Here is a 23,665-nt window from a genome sequence, read left to right as displayed (position 1 = left end):
ACAAATTATTTTGTTATTATTTATAGAGAATGGTTATGACATATTATTGAGTTATGTCGTTAAAGTTTTGAGATATTAATTTAATCTCATAAAAGTTTTGCATAAATCAATGTTTAATGAATGGAAAACTTGTTAGTCACCAAAGTGGCCTTGTTTAGATTGTTTTATACATTGATTATGCAGTTTTCAATTGTTCATATTTGTGTGATGACGTTATATGACATGAAAGTGAAAATTGAACAATTGAGCTCGTTGATTATAATTTGTTAGGTTACCCAAAGGTAGACCATTAATTATAATCAATGGCATTAAAGAGACTTATCATTGTACGAATTAATATGAATGTATATCCAAAGATAACATGCATATTGTATGGAGCATTATTGAATAGTTGAATGGAATAAAAAAAAAAGTAACTGGATTGCAGAAAGGAGCACGGGCGTGCTGCAATGAGCACGGGCGTGCTTCTCTCTGACTTGCATAAAGGCTCGCAAGTTACTCCACAATGAAAGTCTATTAAAGTATTTTTATTCTTGGCATCATTATTGATTAAAGCTATGCATTTAAATATTACCAAAAGGTGAATCTAAATGCATAATTAAAGTTGTTATTTGTTTGAATCCATTTATGTTTACTCAAAGCATTAACGTATGAGTATATGTGTAATGTTGTAGCTTCCTTTAACCTGTTTGCTATGGGCACTAGGTTGATTAAGTTCAATGGATTGAACTATGCTAATTGGTCCGAACAAATCCATCATCAGTTAGGAGTTCTAGACCTGGATCTGGCATTAGTCTCTGAAAAGCCAGCAGCCATTACAGAGACCAGCACTGAAGCTGACAAGTCTCATTATGAGGCTTGGGAGCAGTCTAACAGGCTAAGCTTGAACTTAATGAGGATGACAATGGCTGAAAATGTTAAGCCATCAATGCCCAGAACAGACAATGCTAGAGAGTACATGCTGAAAATTAAAGAATACTCCCAATCGGACATAGCTGACAAGTCCATCATAGGATCCTTGATGAGTGAGCTGACGACCAAGAAGTTTGATTGGTCACAATCCATTCATGATCATGTAACTGGCATGCAGAATTTGGCAGCCAAACTGAAATCAATGGGAATGGATGTGAGTGAATCCTTTTTAGTTCAATTTATTATTAACTTACTTCCTCTTGAGTTTGGTCAGTTCCAGGTGAATTACAACACCCTTAAGGAAAAATGGAACATTCAGGAAATCAAGGCCATGTTAATACCAGAGGAAGGGAGATTAAAGAAATTGAAGGAACACTCCATCAATCTCACATTTCATAATGGAGCTAGTAGCAGCAACAACAAATCAGGGAAGAAAGGCAAGAAAAGGGACAGTGCCCTAATGAAGGTTAATGAGGGCCAAATCTGTAAGGAATTGAAGTGCTACTTCTGTAGGAAGAATGGTCACTTCAAGAAGGACTGTCCTAAAAGGAAGATTTGGTTTGAAAAGAAAGGTATACTTTATGTTTCAGTATGTTTTGAATCAAATCTTATTGAAGTGCCTAATAATACCTGGTGGTTAGATTCTGGTGCAACTACTCATGTGTCTCATATTGTACAGGGATTTCTTTCGATCCAACCCATAAACGAAACTGAAAAGTTCGTATTCATGGGAAACAAAATGAAGGCACGAATAGAAGGAATTGGTACTTATAGATTGATCCTGGACACTGGTCGTTATCTGGATCTTGAAAAGTGTCTCTATGTTCCTGAATGTGCTAGAAATCTAGTTTCTGTAGGGAGGTTGGATAATGTTGGTTTCAGTTTTAAGATTTGTAATGGTGTTTTTTCATTATACAAACTTAAGTACTATTATGGTTCTGGTACTTTGATTGATAGTTTGTATCGTTTTAATCTTGATGCTGAATTTATTGAATCTCTATTTAATGTTGAACACAATATAGGTATTAAACGTAGTGCACATAATGAATCTTCTGCTTTCTTGTGGCATCAAAGGTTAGGTCACATATCCAAAGAAAGGATTTTGAGGTTAGTGAAAGGTGGAATCTTACCTCAATTGGATTTCACTGACTGGGATGTGTGTATAGATTGCATTAAAGGTAAGCAAACTAAGCACACATTAAAGACTCCAGCCACAAGAAGCAGTGAATTGCATGAACTTATACACACTGATATATGTGGCCCTTTTGATGTTCCCTCTTGGGGTGGTGAAAAATATTTTATTACCTTTATCGATGATTTCTCACAGTACGGTTATGTATATTTACTGCATGAAAAGACTCAATCAGTGGATATCCTTGAGATATTCATTAATGAGGTAGAAAGGCAGTTAAATAGAAAGGTTAAAGTGGTGAAATCTGATAGAGGTGGTGAATATTATGGTAAATTTAATGAGAATGGACAATGTCCAGGTCCATTTGCAAAGTTCCTTGAAAGTCGTGGTATTTGTGCACAATACACAATGCCAGGTACACCTCAACAGAATGGTATAGCTGAAAGGCGTAATCATACTCTTATGGAAATGGTTAGGAGTATGCTGAATAATTGTACTGTACCTTTATCATTATGGATGCATGCATTAAAGACTGCTGCATATTTACTTAATAGGGTTCTTAGTAAGGCAGTTTCTAAGACCCCTTATGAACTGTGGACGGGAAGGAAACCTAGTCTGAAGCATCTTCATGTTTGGGGTTGCCCAGCGGAAGTAAGGATATATAATCCACATGAAAAGAAGCTTGATGCTAGAACGGTTAGTGGATTTTTCATAGGATATCCTGAAAAGTCAAAAGGGTACAGATTTTATTGTCCTAACCATAGTACGAGAATTGTTGAGTCTAGTAATGCTCGGTTTATTGAAAATGGCCAAATTAGTGGGAGCAGTGAACCACGTAAGGTGAATGTGCAAGAGATTCAGATTGAAAATCCAACTCAGATGGATTTTCCTAATGTCTCTTCTTCGGTTGTTGTTCCACTTGTTGTATCACGGTTTAACAACATGATTGAACAACAAAACAACATTCCAAACCCACAAAATGACCATATAAATGATGAACCAGTAAATGATGAACAATTCACAAATGATCAAGTGGTTTCACAAGAAATAGCATTACGGAGGTCACAAAGGCAAAGAAGGCCAACTATTTTTAGTGATTATGTGGTTTACTCACTTGAACATGAATGTGAATTGAGCATTGATAAGGATCCAGTCTCTTTCCAGAAAGCCATGGAATGTGATAATTCTAAAAAGTGGTTTAATGCCATGAAGGAAGAAATGCAATCAATGAGTGATAATCAAGTCTGGGATTTAGTCGAGTTGCCTGAGGGGTCAAACAAGTTGGTTGTAAATGGGTTTTTAAGACCAAACGGACTATAAGGGCAACATTGAAAGATATAAGGCCAAACTTGTTGCTAAAGGTTACACTCAGAAGGATGGCATTGATTATAAAGAGACCTTTTCTCCAGTTTCCAGAAAGGACTCTTTAAGAATTATTTTGGCTTTGATGGCTCATTATGATCTAGAGCTTCACCAAATGGATGTAAAGACAGCCTTTCTTAATGGTGACTTAGAGGAGGAAGTATATATGGACCAACCAGAGGGATTTGTGGCCACAGGAAAGGAAAATTTGGTGTGTAAGTTAAAGAAGTCAATATATGGACTGAAGTAAGCTTCCCGTCAATGGTATCTTAAGTTCAATAATACCATCACTTCATATGGTTTTATAGAAAACACTGTTGATCGGTGTATTTATATGAAGGTCAGTGGGAGCAAGCTCATTATGTTAGTCCTATATGTTGATGACATTCTTCTTGCTGCGAATGATATTGGGCTGTTACATGATGTAAAGGGTTTTCTCTCTAAGAACTTTGAAATGAAAGATATGGGAGAGGCATCCTTTGTGATTGGAATAGAAATATTCCGTGATAGATCACAAGGACTGTTAGGATTGTCTCAAAGAGCTTACATTGATAAGGTATTAGAGAGATTCAGAATGGAAAGATGCTCCGTAAGAATAGTTCCAATTCAGAAAGGAGATAGGTTCAGCAAAATGCAATGTCCTAAAAATGATTTGGAACGTAAAGAGATGGAGTCTATTCCATATGCGTCAGTAGTTGGGAGCTTAATGTATGTTCAGACATGTACTCGACCGGATATTAGTTTCGCCGTAGGAATGTTAGGGCGATATCAAAGTAATCCCGGAATGGACCATTGGAAAGCTGCAAAGAAAGTACTTAGATATTTACAAGGCACTAAGGATCATATACTCACTTATAGAAAGTCCAGCCATCTAGAACTGGTGGGATACTCGGATTCAGACTATGCCAGTTGTGTAGATTCGAGAAAGTCTACATTTGGCTACTTGTTTCTTCTAGCCGGAGGAGCAGTATCATGGAAAAGTGGAAAGCAGTCTGTCATTGCTACTTCCACTATGGAGGCTGAATTTATGGCATGCTTTGAGGCCACTGTTCATGCATTGTGGTTGCGGAACTTTATCTCAGGTATAGGCATTGTCGACAGTATAGCTAGACCGTTGAGAATTTACTGTGATAATTCCACAGCTGTCTTCTTCTCTAAGAATGATAGGTACTCTAAGGGTGCAAAGCACATGGATTTAAAGTACCTATCTGTGAAAGAAGAAGTGCAAAAACACAAAGTGCCAATTAAGCATATCGGTACTGATCTGATGATAGTGGATCCGCTAACTAAAGCCTTATCGCCCAAAATCTTCACTGGCCATGTTGATAGGATGGGCATTATAGATAAGTCCTTGTTAGCATGATGTTTAAACTTGTATATATATATACATATGGTTGTTTTGCTCATATTATTGTGACACTTGGGAATTCAATTAAAGATGTGTTTTGCTTATTTATGTGTTATCCACATTATAGATGTATACAATAATGGTTTGAGTGAGATAACAATAACAGTTGATTGTAACAATGTATTGATTGTTGAATAGTTTCTCCATTAAAGTTTTATGAATTGAAGTGGTCTGTGATATATGGAAGGAATATGTTGTTCAATGACTTGTGACCGCCATAATCCGATCATCTTAATTCAAATTAAGGTAAACATGATAGACTCAAGAAATGCACATGGGCCAAGTGGGAGATTGTTAGATTATTTTAATAATCTGTATGTGGCCCATGTGATTAAAGGGCTGGTTCTAATTAAGGTGGCCCAAGATGATGGTTATTGGGCTTAATGGATAAGAGCCAGTTAGGGTTTTAATACCCTTCCTTTGCCTTATAAAAGAAAAAGGAATCAACAGATTAGGGTTAACACAGAAACAAGAGAGTATGACGGCTCCCTCAAACACATACGGAGATAGTTTGTTTAAGAGAGCTCATAAAAGAAACTCCCGCAGCTGTTGATTATTCTCTGACCATTAAGAGAGCACTTACGGACAAAAGGCCAGAGTGAAGAAACGTAGATCTGCTGTTACGGTGAGAATCGAATTGTCCCAACGAGGTAACCCATAACATAGATCTGCCGTTATGGATCAAGGTACGCTTCCGATTATTGTATATTATTGTCAAACAAATTCTATGAACAATAGATCTGGGCTATATTAAAGTTTATTCAACACCTACTAACAAGTGCATTCCTTTGAAATAAATTCTTTTTCTACAAATTATCAAATAGAGAAAAGAATCAACCCTCCTTATGCTCCTCCCTCTCCATCCTACTCGCGACTCTCCAAAATCAAAACCACGACCTAACCCAGTTCTTTGCTACCGAAGTATTCATGCTCTTATATTCATTATTTCGAGTGGGAGAGTTACTTTGGTTCGATTTGGGGGAGTGGGTGGAGAAGCGTATCACTGCTTTAGCAAATGAACTAGTTTTGTGGGTATCGAAGAGAGGAAGATGGTAGAGAAACTGTTTGATTTCTCAGACTACGAGGGTAGCCTCGAAATTTTCTTTTTTTAGCGGTGATTTTAACTCAAAATAGACGAAAGGACTTGCTTATTGGCTGAAATAGTAAGCTAGGGACTCTACAGTTATTTATTAATACTAAACGGACGTAAGTATTAATTTTACTATAATTTAGGGACGTAAAAATATTTTACTCTTTTTCAGGTCGAGTCAGCTCAATCAAATTGAGGGATGTATATCTCTTATTCAGTTCAGAAGAATCGGTTAAATACCCTGTTTAACCTGACCCGACCCGACCCGACCCAAAAAAAATGAAAAAATCAATTTTTTTTTTTTTTATTTTCTCATATCACTCACTCTCCTTTCTTTCTTCTTTTGCTTGTAAAATTAAAAATCTCAAATCAAAATCAATATTTTTCTTGAAGATGGTATGTATTCTCTTGAGCAACTAAAATTATGATTCACTAGTTTAAGTTTTCATATTTTTTTATTTCTATTATGTATGTTAAGTACTTAATTAGGACTTTTTAATTTGCATGGTTTGGTTATGATTTGAACATAGAAAATTATGGTTTGTGTGATTGTGATTATTATGGTTTGATTATTATTTTATGATTTTTTTTATTATGGTTGTTTGAACAACAATTATTTTTCTAGGCAATTTTTTCATTATGGTTTAATTATGGATCCAAATAAAAAAATTTGATTGTGCAAGAGCCATATAAAAAACTATTCAACCCGAAAAAAAATTTAATTGAATTTTGGGGTAAACAGGCCCCAATAACCTGACTCGATTTTTATAGAAGTTATTCGAGTGGGCCCGAACTTGTAAAGGGGTCAAGTTAGTGGAGCCATTCCCCCTTATTTCGGATCTCGGGTATTTTGGATCGAGTCGAATTTTAACCTGACCAGTGCGTTGCTCACCTTTATCAATGACAGCAATGGCTACGGCGACGATGACAGTAACAACGGCGACGATGACAGTAACAACATCGACGACAACAAAGGTGATAACAAAATGGTAAAATAGTAAAGGAATAATGAAAATGACATCATTTTAATATTTAAAGTCAAACTATCATTTTTTAAAATCAGAATTTTAAAATATGATATTTATTTTAATTTCATTCAATTCATAATGCAATAAAAGATGATGTAAATGTCTTTGTTTTTCCACTTTATAATCTAATAAAAGTCTCCTCCTAAAATTCTTTCGATGCTAATAGAAAGGCTGAATTATAAATTTAGTGTTTAAAACTTTTGAAAAATTTCTATTTCAGTGACTCAATGAAAAATATTTACAATCAAATGTCGGAATCGATAATTTTTTTATCATGTATTCATCCTGCGTGGCTCTCCTAAAACATGAATAGGACGTGTCGGATTTAGTAATTGCTAAAAATAACGCTGACTAAGATGCCATTGAAACGTCAAAGTGAAGTGTAAAAAGCAATTGACAAAATTGCCCTTAACCCTACTCAAAATACCACTTTGATTTTTCCACCTTCAAAATCAAGTCCCTTTCTATTACATCTAGGGGCTTGGAAAAAATAGGGTTCTAAAATAAGAAAATTGAAAGAGGAGATTAGAGAGAATAGAATTATTTCTTCCTTGGAGATGGAAAATGAAGTTTCAGATGCAGGAAGTAGTGCATCATTCGCACTTCTTGGACAGATTGGAACCTAAGTAGAAGGTTTATGTGATGAGTTGAGAAGTGTAAGTTTTCCTCTATATTTACTGCGTTTGGGTTGAAGGTGATTCGTTTGCACCATGTTTACTGCGTTTGGGTTGAAGGTGATTGGTTTGAAATTAAAATTTACAGGTGAGGCAGACTACTGGGTGCAATTTCGTCGAATGGGTTTATCCCGCCATTTGCAATAGATCGAAGCAGATAATTTCTAGTTTGCTTAGAAAAAAAACTTATTGGAAGATCAATTAAGGAGGCGACAGAGAAGAGAGAAATGGTTATGGTGTAGTCTTGTTATTTTTGTTGTTGTAATCTTCTTGAAGTGAGAGTGACAGTAGTAGTTGTAGCTATGCGTATGTTATGTTTGACGAAATGCTTCAATGAATTTGAACTGGAGGTTGGACTTGTTTTTCAATAGGGCTTACTTTTATTTTTTGGGTAACATTGCTAAGCTTTGCAGCAACGATTGATTAATTAAATGGTTAATTTGTTTGAATATGTTTAAACAACAAGATGTTTGTGTTGGACAAAACAGCAAGCTGTTTGAACATGTCTAATCTTAAGCTTTACAGGAATGATTTTGGATCAATTAAACATTATTGTCATGAAAATTTTTTAATTAATTGCAATTCATATGGACAAAATATACAAATGATGGCGTTGTAGTCAGTGTTATTCCGACGTGCCAAGCTTTTTGGCATCCTAGTCAACATTATTTTTAATAATTAGTGATTACGGCATGCCACCTAAGACGGACACACTTCGTTAAAAAAAATTGAACAATTTCGGCACGTAATTGTAAATATTTTTTACTTTAGATACTGAAATAAAAATTTTTTTGAAAGTTTAGACATTCAATTTGTAATTAAGCCCTAACAGATATGATAACATTCTCCATCTGTTCTACTTTAATAATAATAAATAGATATTTTATTTATTCTACTTTAAATGATTATTTAGAACTTTAATATTATATTAATTTTTTTTATTTTACCAATATTTATTAGGTATAATTTATTTTAATATTTATATTTTAAAAAAATAATTTAAATAATTTTTATATTTTTTTATAAAAAATCAATAAATTTCGATCATTTGTTTTTGACGAGTTATGTTAAGATTGAACGGGGGGAGCACTTTCTAAAAACATTTCAACCGATAAAGGCCTGCCACTTTTCCCTTTTACGTTTTAGGAAGCCGAGGCCAAAGGCACCCTTAAAAATCCAAGAAAATTATGAATCAGTCCTTCAAAAAAATAATATTTGCATCTTCCCTCTTTCACTTGGCCCTTCCTTAGTGCTCACTCAAATTTCTGCTACAATTTTTGGCGCCAGTGAGATCTCAGGTCGCTGAGAGAGACTGAGGGATCTGGTGAACCTCGAAAACTGTTCGAACCTCTATAAACATACATTGAATCTATCAAGCGTAGCTCCAATTCAACAGCCTACAATAGCTCTCTTTGTAAGTCTCTTTATCTTTATCTAATCGCATTCCTCGTTTTCCATTTTATCTTGTCTCCATTTTGACCTGATTTTTAGCGTTCCCCTTCAGATTTTCTTCACCTAATTTGCTTTTCCATCTCTATGTCTAATTGGTGAAATTTGAGTTATAGATCTCCTAACTTTGTGGAATTTGTATTTTCTGAATTGTACATGATGGTCTAATTATACCAATTTTCATCTTGATGATTCTTTTTTCTGGTTATTGGTTGATCGTGGTCTGTGATTTCAAATTTTCGCAGGTTCTTTTTGTGGAGTAGGCAGCAATAATACTATCAGCCATTACATCTATGTTTGGAGGTCAAGCGATAGCGCCTGGAAATAGTCCGCATTTGAGGAAGTCTGGTAGCCGACCTGTTGTCTCTGATCTTGGTAGAACAAAATCATTATAAGTCTTTTTAGATGTATTAAGCGTCTTTTATTCTCCTTTCTTCTACTGTTTATTTATTTATTTATTTTATGTTGGTTTATGCCTAATTACCGATTGATACTTGTGGAATATTTGTCAGTGGATGAGCATGGAAATGGTGCAGAAGAAGGTTTCTTCCATTCAATGGAGTTGAATGATTTGAAGAGTATGATTACTCCAATTAGCACTGCTGCAATAATGCCATCTCCAGTATTGTTGTGGAGATTCAAGGTTTTGTTGTTAATGATGTACTGATATCTACATTTTTCAGGAATTTTACTTTTTCAATTTGATTATGGTTTATCTATTAAATATTTGCATATATCCTGGTTATCTGACCAAGGACTGAGGTCCATCGGCTTTGAGGTCGCCACATTACTGACCTTTCGTGCATTTGATTCCATTTTTTCTGTTTGTTTCTATCTGTATGGATTGGTTCTACTAGTTGAAGGAATTAATGTTGGAGGCTTGGAGCATAATATTTATTCGTAACATCTGTTTTCTTTCCTTCCATCTGGATGAAAAAAACAGAGTGTGTGAGTGGAGTGGATATATATGTTAATCAAATGCTACCCATCATTCTGTTGCTACCAGGAATATGATCCTCTGACTATAGAGGGTTATATTCTGATTTTACTCTAATTTATGCCTATTATTGGTCTTTTTCTCTTTCTATTACATCTTTGATGATTCTAATGTGGTTTGGTGTCCAGGTATTATTGTTCTGTCTTTGGGGTTTCATTTGTTGTAAGGTGAGTGTATATCTACTCATTTGTTGTCCATGGTTATTATTATCTGTGCAATTGGATATTTAAAATTTGATGGCAGCACGCAGAACATCAGAAAGACCATTCAATTTCATCATGTATCCTTAATCAGTACATGTCAAAATTGCAGATTGGATGGGATTCTGTCATGAGAATGAGTGTGGATTTGCGGGACCTCTTTCTATACGAGGCATTTTTGTATTACAATCCGCTCCTTCTTGTGGTTAGTAATGAATTTTTATTGTTGGTATCTGGATGAGACCATTTTAATCTAATTCTAATATTCTTTTTATTGTCTAATGAAAATGTTTTGGTTTTCACGTTGTAGACTATGATGGTTTGGCTTTGGGGAGTTAACTTATGGGTTTTTGCCCAGTCTACTGTCAGTTATGCAAAAGTTTTTGATCTTGACCAAAATCATCTTTCCCACAGAGAAATATGGAAGGTTTGCAGTTTAAGATTAATATAATAGTTTCATTGATGTTTACTTGTGTTCTTTATGTTGCTCCCTTATTAACAGTTTAACCAGTATTTTAGAACTTATACACTAGTTTTATTGCAGTTTACTTGTCCCTATGTTGCATCCTTGCCTTTTTCACTTTTATCATTATTGTTAATATCCTTGTTTGCAGTTTTTCTCTCTTTCTGTTGGTTTGTAATAAGCTTTTTTCTATGTACGTCTGTTGGATTTTTATGATTGGAAATTTGGAACCATTTTGTACATGATCTGTTTGATCCAACTCCTAGTAATTTCATCATTGCTCCATGAATGTCAGTTGAAAAGATATCCAGTTTAAACATGTCTAATGTTCGTTGCTCATGAATTTGGGGAATGTCGTAATGAATTCCAGTTCATATTGTCTATCTGATAGAGTTGTTCAAAGCGTTTATTACTATTTTTCTGAGAATTGAAATGGAAGTCATCCGAAACTAAGGATGAGTTTAGCAATCTCATGTTCTTTGAATAATAATTTTAGTCATGCCAAATTAATTATGATAATGAGTGAGAGAGGGAAATTCACACTATATAGGAAGAGCATGTAAGGTTGTTTCTCTGCTCATTAATCTGCTTTTTTAATTAGTTTTCATACAGGTTTACTGTTTTGATGAAGGATGTGAATGCTTAGCTATATGGATGAAATAAAACTAGTATTGAATGCTTTTTTCAGAATTGTTAACAAGATATGATGTAGCAAAATGCTGACTTTTGAAGATTCTAATCCAGTTTTTATTGTATAATGATTTTCATTTCTTTTCCTGCTGTAAAAATTAATTTGAAGTTTGGAAATAGCTTTAATTTTTTTTAAAAATTTATGCATTGTTGTTTTTATATACTTGCATAAGCTAACCGTTTGTTTTCTTTGTGCAGGTTGCTACATGGATGACCATTGTTGTCCCAACTAGCATGACTGCATATCTTTACCTTTATTCCCATGGAGAAGTATCGTTGGCTGCATCACAACCAGTGTAATAGATGCTCTTTTTACTCGCTGACAATTCCTATGTTCTGTTGGTATATTATGCCATTGACTCTGCATCAGTTTCCACCATAAATAAAAATCTTAATGCAACAACTTTTTCAGTTTTCTTGGGGTCCTTTTGTTTTCTCCTGCATAAGTTAGGTTTTAATTGATGCTGTTTGTTATTAAAAAAAAAAAAAAAAAAAAAAAGAAAGGCAGTCCGGTGCATGAAGCTCTCACATTGCATGGGGTCTGGGGAAGGTCGGACCACTTTGGGTCTATAGTACGCAGCATTCTGTTTTATTGTTATAAATAGAAGAAGAAGGAAAAAAAAGATTACTTCCATAGATTTGCTGATGTCACAGCTGGTTTCCTGAGTCAGTGCTGCTACTATAATCTATATTACTATTATCACTTTATTTTTATCAGAAAACACTGACCTGCTGAATTTGGAATTTCAAAGAAAGTCAAGGTTTGACAAGCTATATTTTTTAGAAGTTGTTATGGATAGAAAATTAGATGAGTTGATTATATTGAAAAAATGGTCCAGCAAAATTTACATTTCTTTATTTTTAACTTCAGAAAATTAATTGAATATTGTCATGTGAAGCATAATGTTCTACCCTTTTCTGAATGGAATAAGCATTTTCATTTAAAGATTAGATGGCCACTAAAAATTGTTAGTTTGGACAACATTTGAGTTCTTAATTTTGAATCTGATAACAATTTTAACTAGAATTAGAATTTGGAAAGATAATGAAAATTGTGGAGGAATAACATTAAGAATGTGTATGTATTCCTTTGTAATGAAAATTATGATGTTTTATCTAGATTTCACCATTACACAACCATATATCATGTGGACAAAAGTAAAATCCATCTGTTATGACCACTGTTATGATGTTGGAAATGTATTCAGTTAACTTTCTTTCTATTGCAGGTCCTCTTATACTTAGCGGTCATGATGGTTTTGATATTCCCGTTTGATATATTTTATTTATCATCCCGCTACTACTTGTTAAGGACCCTTTGGCGGATAGTTTTCCCACTGCAGGTAGGTTTGGTTATTTCCTGTCATGGTTAACTCATTCATTTTGTCAATTTTCGGCTGTTGAGTGGACTTCTGAAAAGCCTGATAAAGACCTGAAAAGCTAAATGAATGACAAGTATGAAATTCAGGTTTCATCTATCATATTTCTTAAAAAGTGATGTCTTGCAAGATTTGTCCTTATGTGTTGATTCTAGTTTGTTTGGACATCTACCAATGCTGCTAATTGGAAGTGTGTAAAAAAAATGTATAACTTGTTTTAAGCATAATTTAAAAAATATATTTCTGCCTATATTGATGCACACAAGCACATTGAAAACAAAAACGCTGCCAGGCATGTTGCAATATCAACTGGCTTTGCAGCTTATGACACATTACTTGATTATGCTGTCATATATTGATGGTCCATGGAGTAGACACTATTAAGATCACTAGGTTATCCATGCTAGAGATGGGACAGCTGACTTCCACTCTAACTTCCCTACAAGGCATAGTTACCCAGTATGTGCAGCAGTGGACCAATAGAACTTTTCTTCTTGTCTGCAAGAGAATTTTATCAGTCACCTCACCTATGATTATTATTATTATTATTATTATTATTATTATTATTTTAATTTTTGTCATTCATACCAGTTTGGCTGCATTGTGTTTGATTTTATGGTTATATTATTATTACAGGCAATTACATTTTCTGATTTTTTCTTGGCCGATATTTTGACCTCCATGTCAAAGGTATGTATCCTATCATTTAGGTTTAGCCATTTTGTGTTTAAGGCTTGCTTATGTGTGTGACATTGGAAATATGGTGGTGTATCATCCCCCTGTCCTTGCACCTTTTATTTTCCAATTTCCTAAACCTTGTTTGACAAATACTTTAGGGAATCCGTGCTGTATTCATTAAGTTATGATTTTTGGTTCCTTTTATTAACTTGTAGATGATTCTAGTTGTTGCATAATGTGGTTGGTTCCAAAATCAGTTTAGTTTGAGGACTGCATTTTTCAACTGGTTTGATGTTTCTAGTGTTGAGCCATTTTCATAGGTTTGAAAACTTGGCTAGATTCATGACTTATTGCTGGAAAATCAGTCTTCGAACTGGCTAATAAATATAAGCAAAAAAGGTCATGAACACAAATTGCTTTTCCCCTTTTCCTGCTTGGTGTGAAAAATATGCTCTTTCCAATGCATCTTCTTATTTTTCTCGCTCACGGTTCAACTTTCCTTTCTTGTATTAATTTAAAGGCTTATTGGAGAATTTATAAAATAGGTTTAGCTATTATTTACAATTTTACTACTGTTAAGCATTAACATTATATTCAAATTGAGGTATCAGGATACAGTTTTTACTTAGAATTTCTACCACTGCTCATTCACAGTGTTTTTGCTTTGAATGGGTATTGACCTGATCAGAGCAGAATTTTAAGCAAAGGATTTATATAGCCGACCGCAACTAGTTTGGGACTAAGGCTTGGTTATTGTTATTGTTGCTGCTCTTTCACGATGTTCTCATAAATATCAATTATGTGCAGGTTTTTTCAGATTTGGAGCGTTCAGCATGTCGAATGGTTCATCGACAGGTAAGCGTTTTGCCGCTGTGCAAAGTTAAACCATTCAGAGTGATTTATTGCATATTCGTGATAAACCAGGCATTTACATATTGATGTAGGAGGTTCTATTTGAAAAGTTAAGCTGTCTTTTGACGTCTTCTCATTTGCAAAGAATTCTTGAGGTGGAAACAGCGGGACAAAGGGTTTTCTAAAAAGCCATAAATGATCTACCTGTAGTTGCATGGCGCTCCAATCATTAGCATTTTACTACTAAATTTGTTTAATCATACCTGAATTGATTTCTGTCTCATATATAATACTATTAAACAAAATTTCCTATCTCGGTGAATGTAGTTTGCTACAAGTAGTGACCTATGTTTCTGTCTTAAGGCAAAAGTTTTTGTTTGAATGCATGCAGGTCGCCACCATTGCATGGTTTGAGGCTGATTCTGTCTGTGGCAGTCACTCTATTGTCATTCCTTTAGTCCTTGTTTCACCTTACATTTTCAGGTTGTTCCAATGTCTTCGACAATACAAGGATACCAGGGAGAAAACATCTCTATTTAATGGTAAATTCACTTGGAAATTCTCCTCTGGTCCTTTGTCCGTTTTGATTTATATAATTATCAACCATCTTTCTTTCCTTTGATTATTTTCAAATATTTTCTGAAGGCTTTGCAAAATTGGTTGTTCTATATTGTCATTTATGCTTTGTAAAATAACCTGTAGTGTAATTTCATTGCTAGCTTTTAAACTTAGAATGACTTGTTGAATTCAGCTGCGATACTGATTATACTAGCTCCAGTTTCATTAGGCTAGTGTTTGGTTTGAGGGACTTGAACGAGAGATCTTGAATAGTCCGTTGCTTAAATCTCTTGTTTTACACAGCAAAAGAGTAAGATCCATGGATTGTTCGAAATCCCTAATAATTCACCATAATGTCCCAGATTGAGGGAGTTTAAAATCACACATTGGAGGTGTGATTTTGCCAAATCCCACATTTCAATGATGAGGATTCTGATTTTTTTTTTTTTTTAAATTTATAGAAACACCCTTCAAATTCATATATTAATCTTTACAGTATGCAAGAGAGATTTTACGAACCCGTGTAATTGGAAAAAAAAAAAAAGTCTTATATGAATTTTGTGAAATTACATAAATTCAAAGCCCTCAATCAGAAAAGTGAAATTTAATGACAAATTATTTGTTATAAGGAATCTAAATTTCACATTGAAAGTTGTACTATTCTCTTGAAAGCTTTGGCCCGTTGATAGTGGTTTTCTGACTTGTTTTCAGCATGTTGCATTCATCATTGCTTTTATTAAAGTTGTCATCAGTTGGACTTATATTTATTTTCTTCCCATCTTGATTAATTCTGAAGTATTTTTTACCACTTAGTCAATTGGAAAGAAGCAAAACTGAAATTAAATTTTGCGACTTTCTGACATACAACTTCTTCTTATTCTTCTTTCCTTCCCACCGTTGTTTCACTTATTCTTTGCAAGCTTGTAATCCTCTGCAAAAATTACAGCTATGACCACTTTTTCCTTTTTCATATTGGGGCTATACATAGAGATGTTTTTTGTTTCTGAAAACTGCAGTAACTTATTTGCTTATGGTTTCAGCTTTAAAATATTCGACTGCGGTGCCAGTGATTTTTCTTTCAGCCCTTAAATATCATGTCATCCCTGAGAGGTGGACAAATTTTTATAGGCCGCTATGGCTTTTATCAAGTGTTCTGAACTCATTGTATTCGTTCTATTGGGATGTGACTCGGGATTGGGACTTGAGGTATGTTTGTTTGCACTTTTACAGTTACACAACTTTAGCTAATTGTCATGTTTGATTCCTTGGTCTCCAACCTAGGAATGCCATTGCCTAATTGGTTCTACTTAAGAGAGGTTCATAATCACCTCAATATCAATATTTAACTGAGCCCATTGCAGAAAGTCACTAAATGATTTAAATCTTCAAAAATGTTCATTAATTGATCTCCTTTCTTCTTTTGTCAGCTGCTTCACTCGAATTTTCAAATTCAACAAACCGAACCTCTGCTCGTACTTGCTATATGGACGAAAATGGGTAAGAATATATATCCACTGTAGTATGCATTGGATGAGCATTTGAGTTTCTAGGACTGCAGCTAATAGTTAAACCAGAGCCTTTCTTCGCCTGGTTGTTTTGACACCTGAATCCTGGTTTCGAGAAACCAACCAGACAATTTCCATTTGATCCAATCATTGAACGATGGTTTTGCTCAAGTGATGTTCATTTTGATTTAGCTCAAAAAATATATATTAATTTCCAGAAGAATATTTACTTCTGTACTTTCCTACTGATCAGAATAATATACTTTTTTTTGGATCTATTTCTATATTACAAGTATATACATTTGTGAATTGCAGGTATATTTTTGGGTTATAGGAAGCAATTTGATTCTGCGATGCACATGGACATACAAGCTATCTGCCCATCTCCGACATAATTACCTTACGGTTTTCACGATTAATCTGTTGGAGATGGTCCGGCGTTTCCAGTGGATTTTCTTTCGCGTTGAAAATGAGTGGAATAAAATGAGTTCCAAAGCAAATGTTCAGTTCTCTGTTAATGATATCTCAAACGAGGAAGCCAAGTTACTAGTTTTCCAGTAATCACAATGTATAGACAGACAACCACCAGCATCATGGAGATTTTGGACAATGCCCTCCATAGTTTTGCTGAAAAGTTCTATTCATTCTATTTTTAATTTTCAATTTTGCTTGATTAATTAAAAAAAATCTTATTTTCTTTAACAAACTTATTGTTTTGACTTTGAGAACGATTTCTCCAAGGAATATATATATATTGAATTATTACAAAATTAAAAGGAAAAAAAATCATTTGATTGCAGAAACATAAAAAAAAAAAAAAAGAAGCCTTATTTTGCTCCTTGAACTTGAGTGGATATACAATTTACTCAAAAATTAACTTTTTATATAATTAGTATTCTATTTAAAATTGATAAAAAATTACATCAGTTAAAAGGTTAAAAATTATTATTGCAATTTTTATCAAAAATTACGCGTTTTGCTCGTTTGGTGCAAAATTACAATTGGGAAAAAATTGATTTGTAGGTAAACTTTATATCATGCTGAGTTTCAAGAAGTAAATTAAGCATTATTCAAAAAAACAATCTTTTAATTCATTAACCATGATGTCAAACAACTATTTATTACTATCTCTGATCATGTGCTTATTACAAATCGGTTGATGATTTAATGGCTATGTTCCTCTATCCGTAAATGCATTTTACCTTATTTCATTTTAAGTGCTCATTTAGAATTTTAAGAGTATATTAAGTGCTCATTAATTATTAGGTGTTTTGTAGCAAAATTAACATGCAATTTTAAATTTTAAGAAGTGCAGATCTCATCTCTAATAAAAAAAAATTTTAAAATAATTAGATCGGACTTATAGAAACACTGTAAAGTCGAACAGTGGCCATGAATAGGCACCAAGTAGAGCAAGCAATTGCCTGTGACACAAATATTATGCTTTATCAATTTAATTAAATATTTTAAATCAAAATTGTATTTTTTTTATTCTTCGTACGAGTGAATTATTATTAGACTTTATATACAAAAATATAGAAATAAACAAATTCCACTTAATGAAATTTTACTTTGATTGTGGAGTACTATCAAACCATCTACTTTCTGGTTTGTCTACACTTTGTACTCCAGACAAAGATGAACCACCCATTCTATGAATCGTTATTGTCCAAGAATATTCCATCTTCATTTCATTGTCAAATTTATATCATTCAATCCACACCCTTCATTTTCTCCATACACTAACATAAAAAATCTCATCACCTTAAAAAAAGCTACTGACAGGTCATGAAATTTACACGTGTCAAAAACCCATTTCATGATAGCCCCACTAAGTAGATAACATAAAAGCCATCAAAATGTCTCCAAATCTTTCCCTTCACTCACTCCCCATTTGATGGGTGCTAAATGTTAGCCGCCGGCGAGCTCTCCGTCGACCGGCAGCCAGAGCCGAGTCACTCGGAGCAAAGCACACCAAGAGTGTTGACCATATTATCTACTGTGATAGAGAAGCTGGTGGCTAGAAATGATAAGCTTGTGCGTTGCATAATGAGCTCTAGGGTTGGAAAAAGGTTAAATGCATTTCATGGGATAAGAGCACCAAGCATTAGCATTCCAAAATATTTGGAAAGGCTTTATAAGTACACAAATTGCAGCCCTTCTTGTTTTGTGGTTGGATATGTGTATTTAGACAGGCTGCTTCATAAACATCCTGACTCTCTTATTATATCATTGAATGTGCACAGGCTTCTGGTTACATGTGTTATGGTTGCTTCTAAGATGCTAGATGATGAGTAAGTGCTCTCTCTCTCTCCTTACACTTTTTTTTTGGATTTGATATAGTTACTGTCACATATGTTTCTTTAATTGTCTTATACTTTTCTTGATTTTGTATTTTTAAATGCTTCTGTTTATAATATTTACCAATAATAGTAACTGAATTAAACTGCTTTAGCCTAATGATACAGGTGATGTTAATTGGGAATTCGAATTTCATCTGGTACTAAAGCAAAATTAGTAATTGAATTAATAATTTCTTCTGTTAATGGTTTTCTTCTTGAATTGACAAAATCCTGATTTAAAGAGGAAAGTATTTACAAAGTAATATTGAATTAATCATCTATTTTGTTAATGATCCTGTTGAATTGATAATATCTTGATTTAAAGAAAATTTAGAGTTGAATTAGTAATTTCTTTGTCTGGGGAATTTGTTTAGGCTATTTGGGATGATACAAACCAAAATGTAGAATTAAAATACACACCAAGACATAGACTAGCAATAAGTAGATATACGATCTGACAATAGATCTAGATTCAAATCCCTTCCCCTAATATTCAAAAAAAAAAAAAAAAAAGAAATAGAATTAAAATAGTGTAAGAAACATACATATATATAATTCCTGGATTTTTCAATTCTGCAGGCACTGTGACAATGCATTCTATGCAAGAGTTGGGGGAGTGAGCAATGCAGAATTGAACAAACTGGAAATTGAACTCCTTTTCCTATTAGATTTTGGAGTTATGGTCAGTTCTAGAGCATTTGAGAGCTATTGCTTGCACCTGGAAAAAGAGATGTTGTTGAATGGTTCAATCCATAAAATTGAAAGGGCAATACCTTCTAATTCCTTGGATGATTTGACAGAAATTTCTGTAGAAGATAAATCAAATTCTTCACCATCTCATTTAGAGGATTGATTTTCTTTTTGTTTTTTTTTTTTCTTTCTTGGCTAATTAGTTCTTGCAATCTAGACTTTTCTTCTCTCTGCTTCATATTTATATACTCATATAAGCAAAACTGAAGGAAAAAGAAAAAAAAGTAGAAATTGGTTTCACTGAATTGCCAGAGTTTATAGTTTATTTCATGTTCAGTTTGTTTTGGAATTGAATTTTTTTTTTTTTTTTTTTTTGGTTTATGTGGCTCCAACTTCATCTTGCTGGAGATTTTTGTGACACTTTTGCTGTAATCTTAGATAATGTAATTTTGATATTTTGCTAAAGATCAGTCTATAATATGTAAAATTTATTGATTAGCAGAAAAAAGGGGATGATTGTAATCAATTCTAGAAGTTTTTACCAAGTTATGGTTAAGGTTAAAGTTAACTTAACACTCTGTTTGGAAGAGTGGATTTTATCACAGGAAAGAAAATTTTGATGGAATGTTTGGGAGGTGGAGAGAAAATAGCTGAATCAATATTTTCCTTCCGGGTCTGCAAACTTGCAATCTCTCCAAATTGGAGAGGAAGTATCTGATTGCTGGGAAAATTTCACTGTTTGGCTCTGAAATTACAAAGCAACCCATACATACATATCTCCATTTTAACTTAACTTCTCCAAATTGCAGGATACAGCCATAGATCTGGACCTTTTTCTAAATGGAAAAATGAGAAATTAAATTAAAATGAAACCATCAAATAAAAAGCAAAAGCCTATAGAAAAATTACAAACAGGTTGAGAAGGGAAACAAATTCATAGAATTGAAAGAATTAGATAAGACCGGTGTAGAAGAAGAGATTTATCTAGACAATATGAGAAAATTACAAAAGGCTTTTTAGTTGAGTAGGAATAAGATACGAAAAGGATTTTGGTCTCAATTTTTTTTTTTTTTTCTAGAGTAATCAAATAGTATTATTTTTATCTAGATGGTGATTAATTTATTTAAATAGTACTCAAATAAATTAATAGAGAAAAAAACACATTCCTAGATTAAAGTAAAATTTACACATACCTCCTTAAATTAACAGTCCATCGCACAACTACTCCCTCCATTCGACATCAGCCTAATTTTCTATTAGTCTACCTCATAAATTAAGATCAGAGGAAAGAGAAAAAAAAAAAAAGACAATTCTATCCTTATAGAATTAGCTAATTGAACCGGTTCAAACAGAAACCACAAAAAATTACTGAACCGATCACCAGAACCCTTCTAGAATTAGCTAATTGAACCAAAACTATAAAAAAAATTTTCCTTTTCTCCTCAATAACGCTATCGGAGATCACGAGCTTTGGTCCAGCGTCTCCTCTACCGCTCAGTTTTCGGCGAGCACCCAATAAAGCTTGGCTTGAGAGTCACGTTATCAGTAGAATTGATCTCTTCTCCATCCCGTCGGCTCACCTCTTGGACCTATGTCCCGCTTTTCGTTCGACAAGAGAGGAGGAGGGAGAGAGACATCGATCAGACGCTATTCCGGTCACCTTCCACCATCGTCGATGACGTCCTCCTTCCAGATAGGTATAAATTGATACCTTGTCGCCTTTACATATCTTTGGCTAATTTATGAATATTGCGGATTTCTTAATTATTGTTAAGTTAGGTTTGAAATGGGATTTTTTTTTTTTATCAATTGGATTAGAATTAGTTATTGTTTGATTAAATTGATAGCATAGTTGAATTCCACTCTGAAGTTTGTCTATAATTTTTCATTGTTTAGTGGGTAGTAACAATTTCAGCCACTATAGATGGTGGGTCTGCCGTGGGCCGGTGGTGGCTTCGGTGGCTGAAAAAATATCTCAATAGAGCCACAATTTCATGTTCGACTCGTGAGATATGAATATGCAATTATTTTTATAATTGAATACCATTTGATGATCAAAATAATAATCGCTGTAAATTGATAAATGGTTTCAGGCAACACTGTGGAGTGGTGACCCCTCTCTGCCAGCGGTGGACTCTCTGCCATGAGAAATAGAAAGCAAGAAATATGATTTCATTCTGAAAGGAGAGATGAAGGAGTAGAAGTAATTAATATATCAAAGGTTACAAGGGTCATCATTTGTCATTAAAACATAGGAGGGAGGGAGCGAGGTAATTATGTAATGGACCGTTAATTTAGGGAGGCATGTGTTAGTTTTAAAAAATAGGAGGTATGTATAATTTACTAGTTAAATTTTTTAAGATGGTTAAATTATTTTTATTTGTTAAAATAGTACTTAATTATATTTAGATTCAATAATTCTTAGACCATTGGTTTATATAGTCAAGGGTAAAGTTGTAAATTTTATAATAATATTATTTTTTTTTCCTCCCTTCATTTTCCTCTAATCCAAACATAAAGTGAAAAATAAAAAAGAAAATAAATAATACAATCATTCATTATTTTTCTCTCTAATTTTTCTTCTTTCCTCCCTTATTTTCTTTCCTCTCTTTTCCAAACAAAGTGTAAAGGCAGGGAATAAGTCTATGTATTATTTGAAAAGTGGTTATGATTTACGTAAAACCCTGATTTTTCATTTTTAAAAAATTGAATTTCAAAATACTAATTATTATGTTAGAAATTTTTGTGCAAATATGGATATGGTTAATTCTCGCAGAAATATTAACGGGTTATATTAAATTAAGGATCATTTATTTAATCATTGCTATTATTAGAAATATTATTTTCATTAAATAGTATTATTATGCTTCATTAGTAGTTTATGGGCATTATTTTTACAATAATTGATGGTATTGTCATTAGTATTATTATAATATTTTATTATACAAAAGCATGTGTTTGTGTATATGTATATGTTAGAGAGGGGACTAGAGACATTAGTGATAATTTTGATTAGCCCATTTAAATTGAGGAAGAGAGAAGGTGAGTGGAAGCTTTATTGAAAAGCCAAATTTTGAGTCAAGCAAGTTAAACCAATCGAGTCAAAATTAAGTTAGTTCAGATGCCAACAATTCGATGGATTCTCCATTGTACTTTCTCCATTGTACTTGTGCACCATCGAGAGGGCCATGATTGAACGCTACTTCAACCACCCTTTGTGGTTGTCGAATGGCGATGTGTTGGTGGTTAGAAGTATCGTCCGGTCGAAGCTTTTCTACTATTGATTCCCACTTAAAGTTATAGTTTTTCCATCCTAAAACTTCTTTCGTTTGAATGCCCACATCATATGCATCTCTAAAGGGTTTCAAAGGGTAATATCAACTTATCCCTGATAGTTGGCTAAGTGCCTTTAATGAAGATCTTAGTTTGATGTCTGATTTCCAACCTAACTTTCATCTGAGCAGTTTTAACTCTCCATCTAACCATAAATTCGAAGAAGGTTTTTCCATTCTTCTATTCGGTAAGCTCCAGATCCTCCGAAATCTCTAAATAATTGTCGTAAGACTAGTGTCTTATTGAAGAGGAAGTCAATTCCCTCCAATTCGGCCTTCTTATCAATCTTGTGGTACCAGGTTAGAACAACTCCAGAGAAAGAGTGACCAAATATACTTACTATCTATTCTTTAATAAGGACGATTGTCTTTATAATAGTAGAATACTGTCTCAACTGAGATGTAGGATCCCATAACTAGTACCTTGAAAGACTTGTTCATATCATCGTTTAACCCAAAAACTATATCATCCCAAACCATGATGGTTTCATAAGATTTATCCTTCAACATAAGCTTCTTCAACTGAATTTACGGAAAAAAAAAAAAATAGTGAAATGAGAGAGAAAAAAAAAATTTTAGACAAACAAATATTCTCTCTTAGATACCTAGAAACCATGAGGTTGTAATATATCCATATTGGTGTCAAGAGAAAACTTTTATCATAGGCTCTATTTTAATACCCACTGAGGAGATAATGAGTATAGAAATCTCAAAATTTTTGCGCTTATTTCTGATAAAATGATTGTGAATTGTGACCATGTTAGTTAGAACCAGCTTAATAAGACAAGCTCTACATTATATATATATATATATATATATATGTATCCAAATTATTTTAGTTAAGTTATAAGTATTATATAATTATTTTATTAATTTTGATTAATTATAAAAAATGTGAAGATTGAATAATAAATAATAAAATTA

General features: G+C 33.5%; 2 protein-coding genes and 1 long non-coding RNA gene across 8 annotated transcripts; all 3 read left to right on the top strand.

Annotated features, from left to right (window-relative positions):
• Positions 1-7,320: 7,320 nt before the first annotated feature.
• On the top strand, positions 7,321-7,974 carry LOC110010681 (uncharacterized). Its single transcript, XR_002285672.3, has 2 exons — positions 7,321-7,588; positions 7,695-7,974. It is a non-coding gene; the product is annotated as an uncharacterized LOC110010681 (long non-coding RNA).
• Positions 7,975-8,719: 745 nt separating this feature from the next.
• LOC105645395 (uncharacterized) lies at positions 8,720-17,083 on the top strand. 5 transcript variants are annotated; one of them, XM_020683795.3, is made up of 15 exons: positions 8,720-9,020; positions 9,301-9,430; positions 9,568-9,698; positions 10,181-10,219; positions 10,365-10,457; positions 10,563-10,679; positions 11,604-11,699; positions 12,635-12,748; positions 13,421-13,474; positions 14,270-14,317; positions 14,706-14,722; positions 14,798-14,856; positions 15,913-16,078; positions 16,300-16,369; positions 16,693-17,083. In XM_020683795.3, the coding sequence occupies exons 2-15, from the start codon at positions 9,349-9,351 to the stop codon at positions 16,936-16,938; spliced, it is 1,332 nt and encodes a 443-aa protein (XP_020539454.1). In that variant the 5' UTR covers positions 8,720-9,020; positions 9,301-9,348; the 3' UTR covers positions 16,939-17,083. The 5 variants fall into 5 exon arrangements, with proteins under 5 accessions (XP_020539454.1, XP_020539453.1, XP_012086384.1 ...); XM_020683794.3 differs by having other exon boundaries at positions 8,721-9,020; positions 9,301-9,403; positions 14,706-14,856; XM_012230994.4 differs by having other exon boundaries at positions 8,722-9,020; positions 14,706-14,856.
• A 1,155-nt stretch (positions 17,084-18,238) lies between these two features.
• On the top strand, positions 18,239-19,745 carry CYCP2;1 (cyclin p2;1). Of its 2 annotated transcripts, XM_012230993.4 has the most exons (3): positions 18,239-18,518; positions 18,624-18,671; positions 19,299-19,745. In XM_012230993.4, the coding sequence occupies exons 1-3, from the start codon at positions 18,286-18,288 to the stop codon at positions 19,570-19,572; spliced, it is 555 nt and encodes a 184-aa protein (XP_012086383.1). In that variant the 5' UTR covers positions 18,239-18,285; the 3' UTR covers positions 19,573-19,745. The 2 variants fall into 2 exon arrangements, with proteins under 2 accessions (XP_012086383.1, XP_012086382.1); XM_012230992.4 differs by having other exon boundaries at positions 18,241-18,671.
• Positions 19,746-23,665: the final 3,920 nt, after the last annotated feature.

The sequence above is a fragment of the Jatropha curcas genome, chromosome 3 (assembly GCF_041381405.1).
Source record: "Jatropha curcas cultivar XTBG-Jc1 chromosome 3, XTBG_Jcur_1.0, whole genome shotgun sequence".
NCBI lineage: Eukaryota > Viridiplantae > Streptophyta > Magnoliopsida > Malpighiales > Euphorbiaceae > Jatropha > Jatropha curcas.
This window is presented reverse-complemented; position numbering and strand designations above follow the sequence as displayed.

What these genes read in the sequence shown, in the direction of transcription:
- LOC105645395 (XM_012230994.4), top strand. Translation starts at nt 9,349, where the DNA reads ATGTTTGGAGGTCAAGCGATAGCGCCTGGAAATAGTCCGCATTTGAGG. An exon ending in ACAATCCGCTCCTTCTTGTG is followed by an intron (nt 10,458 to 10,562) that starts GTTAGTAATGAA and finishes TTCACGTTGTAG; the next exon opens with ACTATGATGGTTTGGCTTTG. An exon ending in GAAAACATCTCTATTTAATG is followed by an intron (nt 14,857 to 15,912) that starts GTAAATTCACTT and finishes TTATGGTTTCAG; the next exon opens with CTTTAAAATATTCGACTGCG.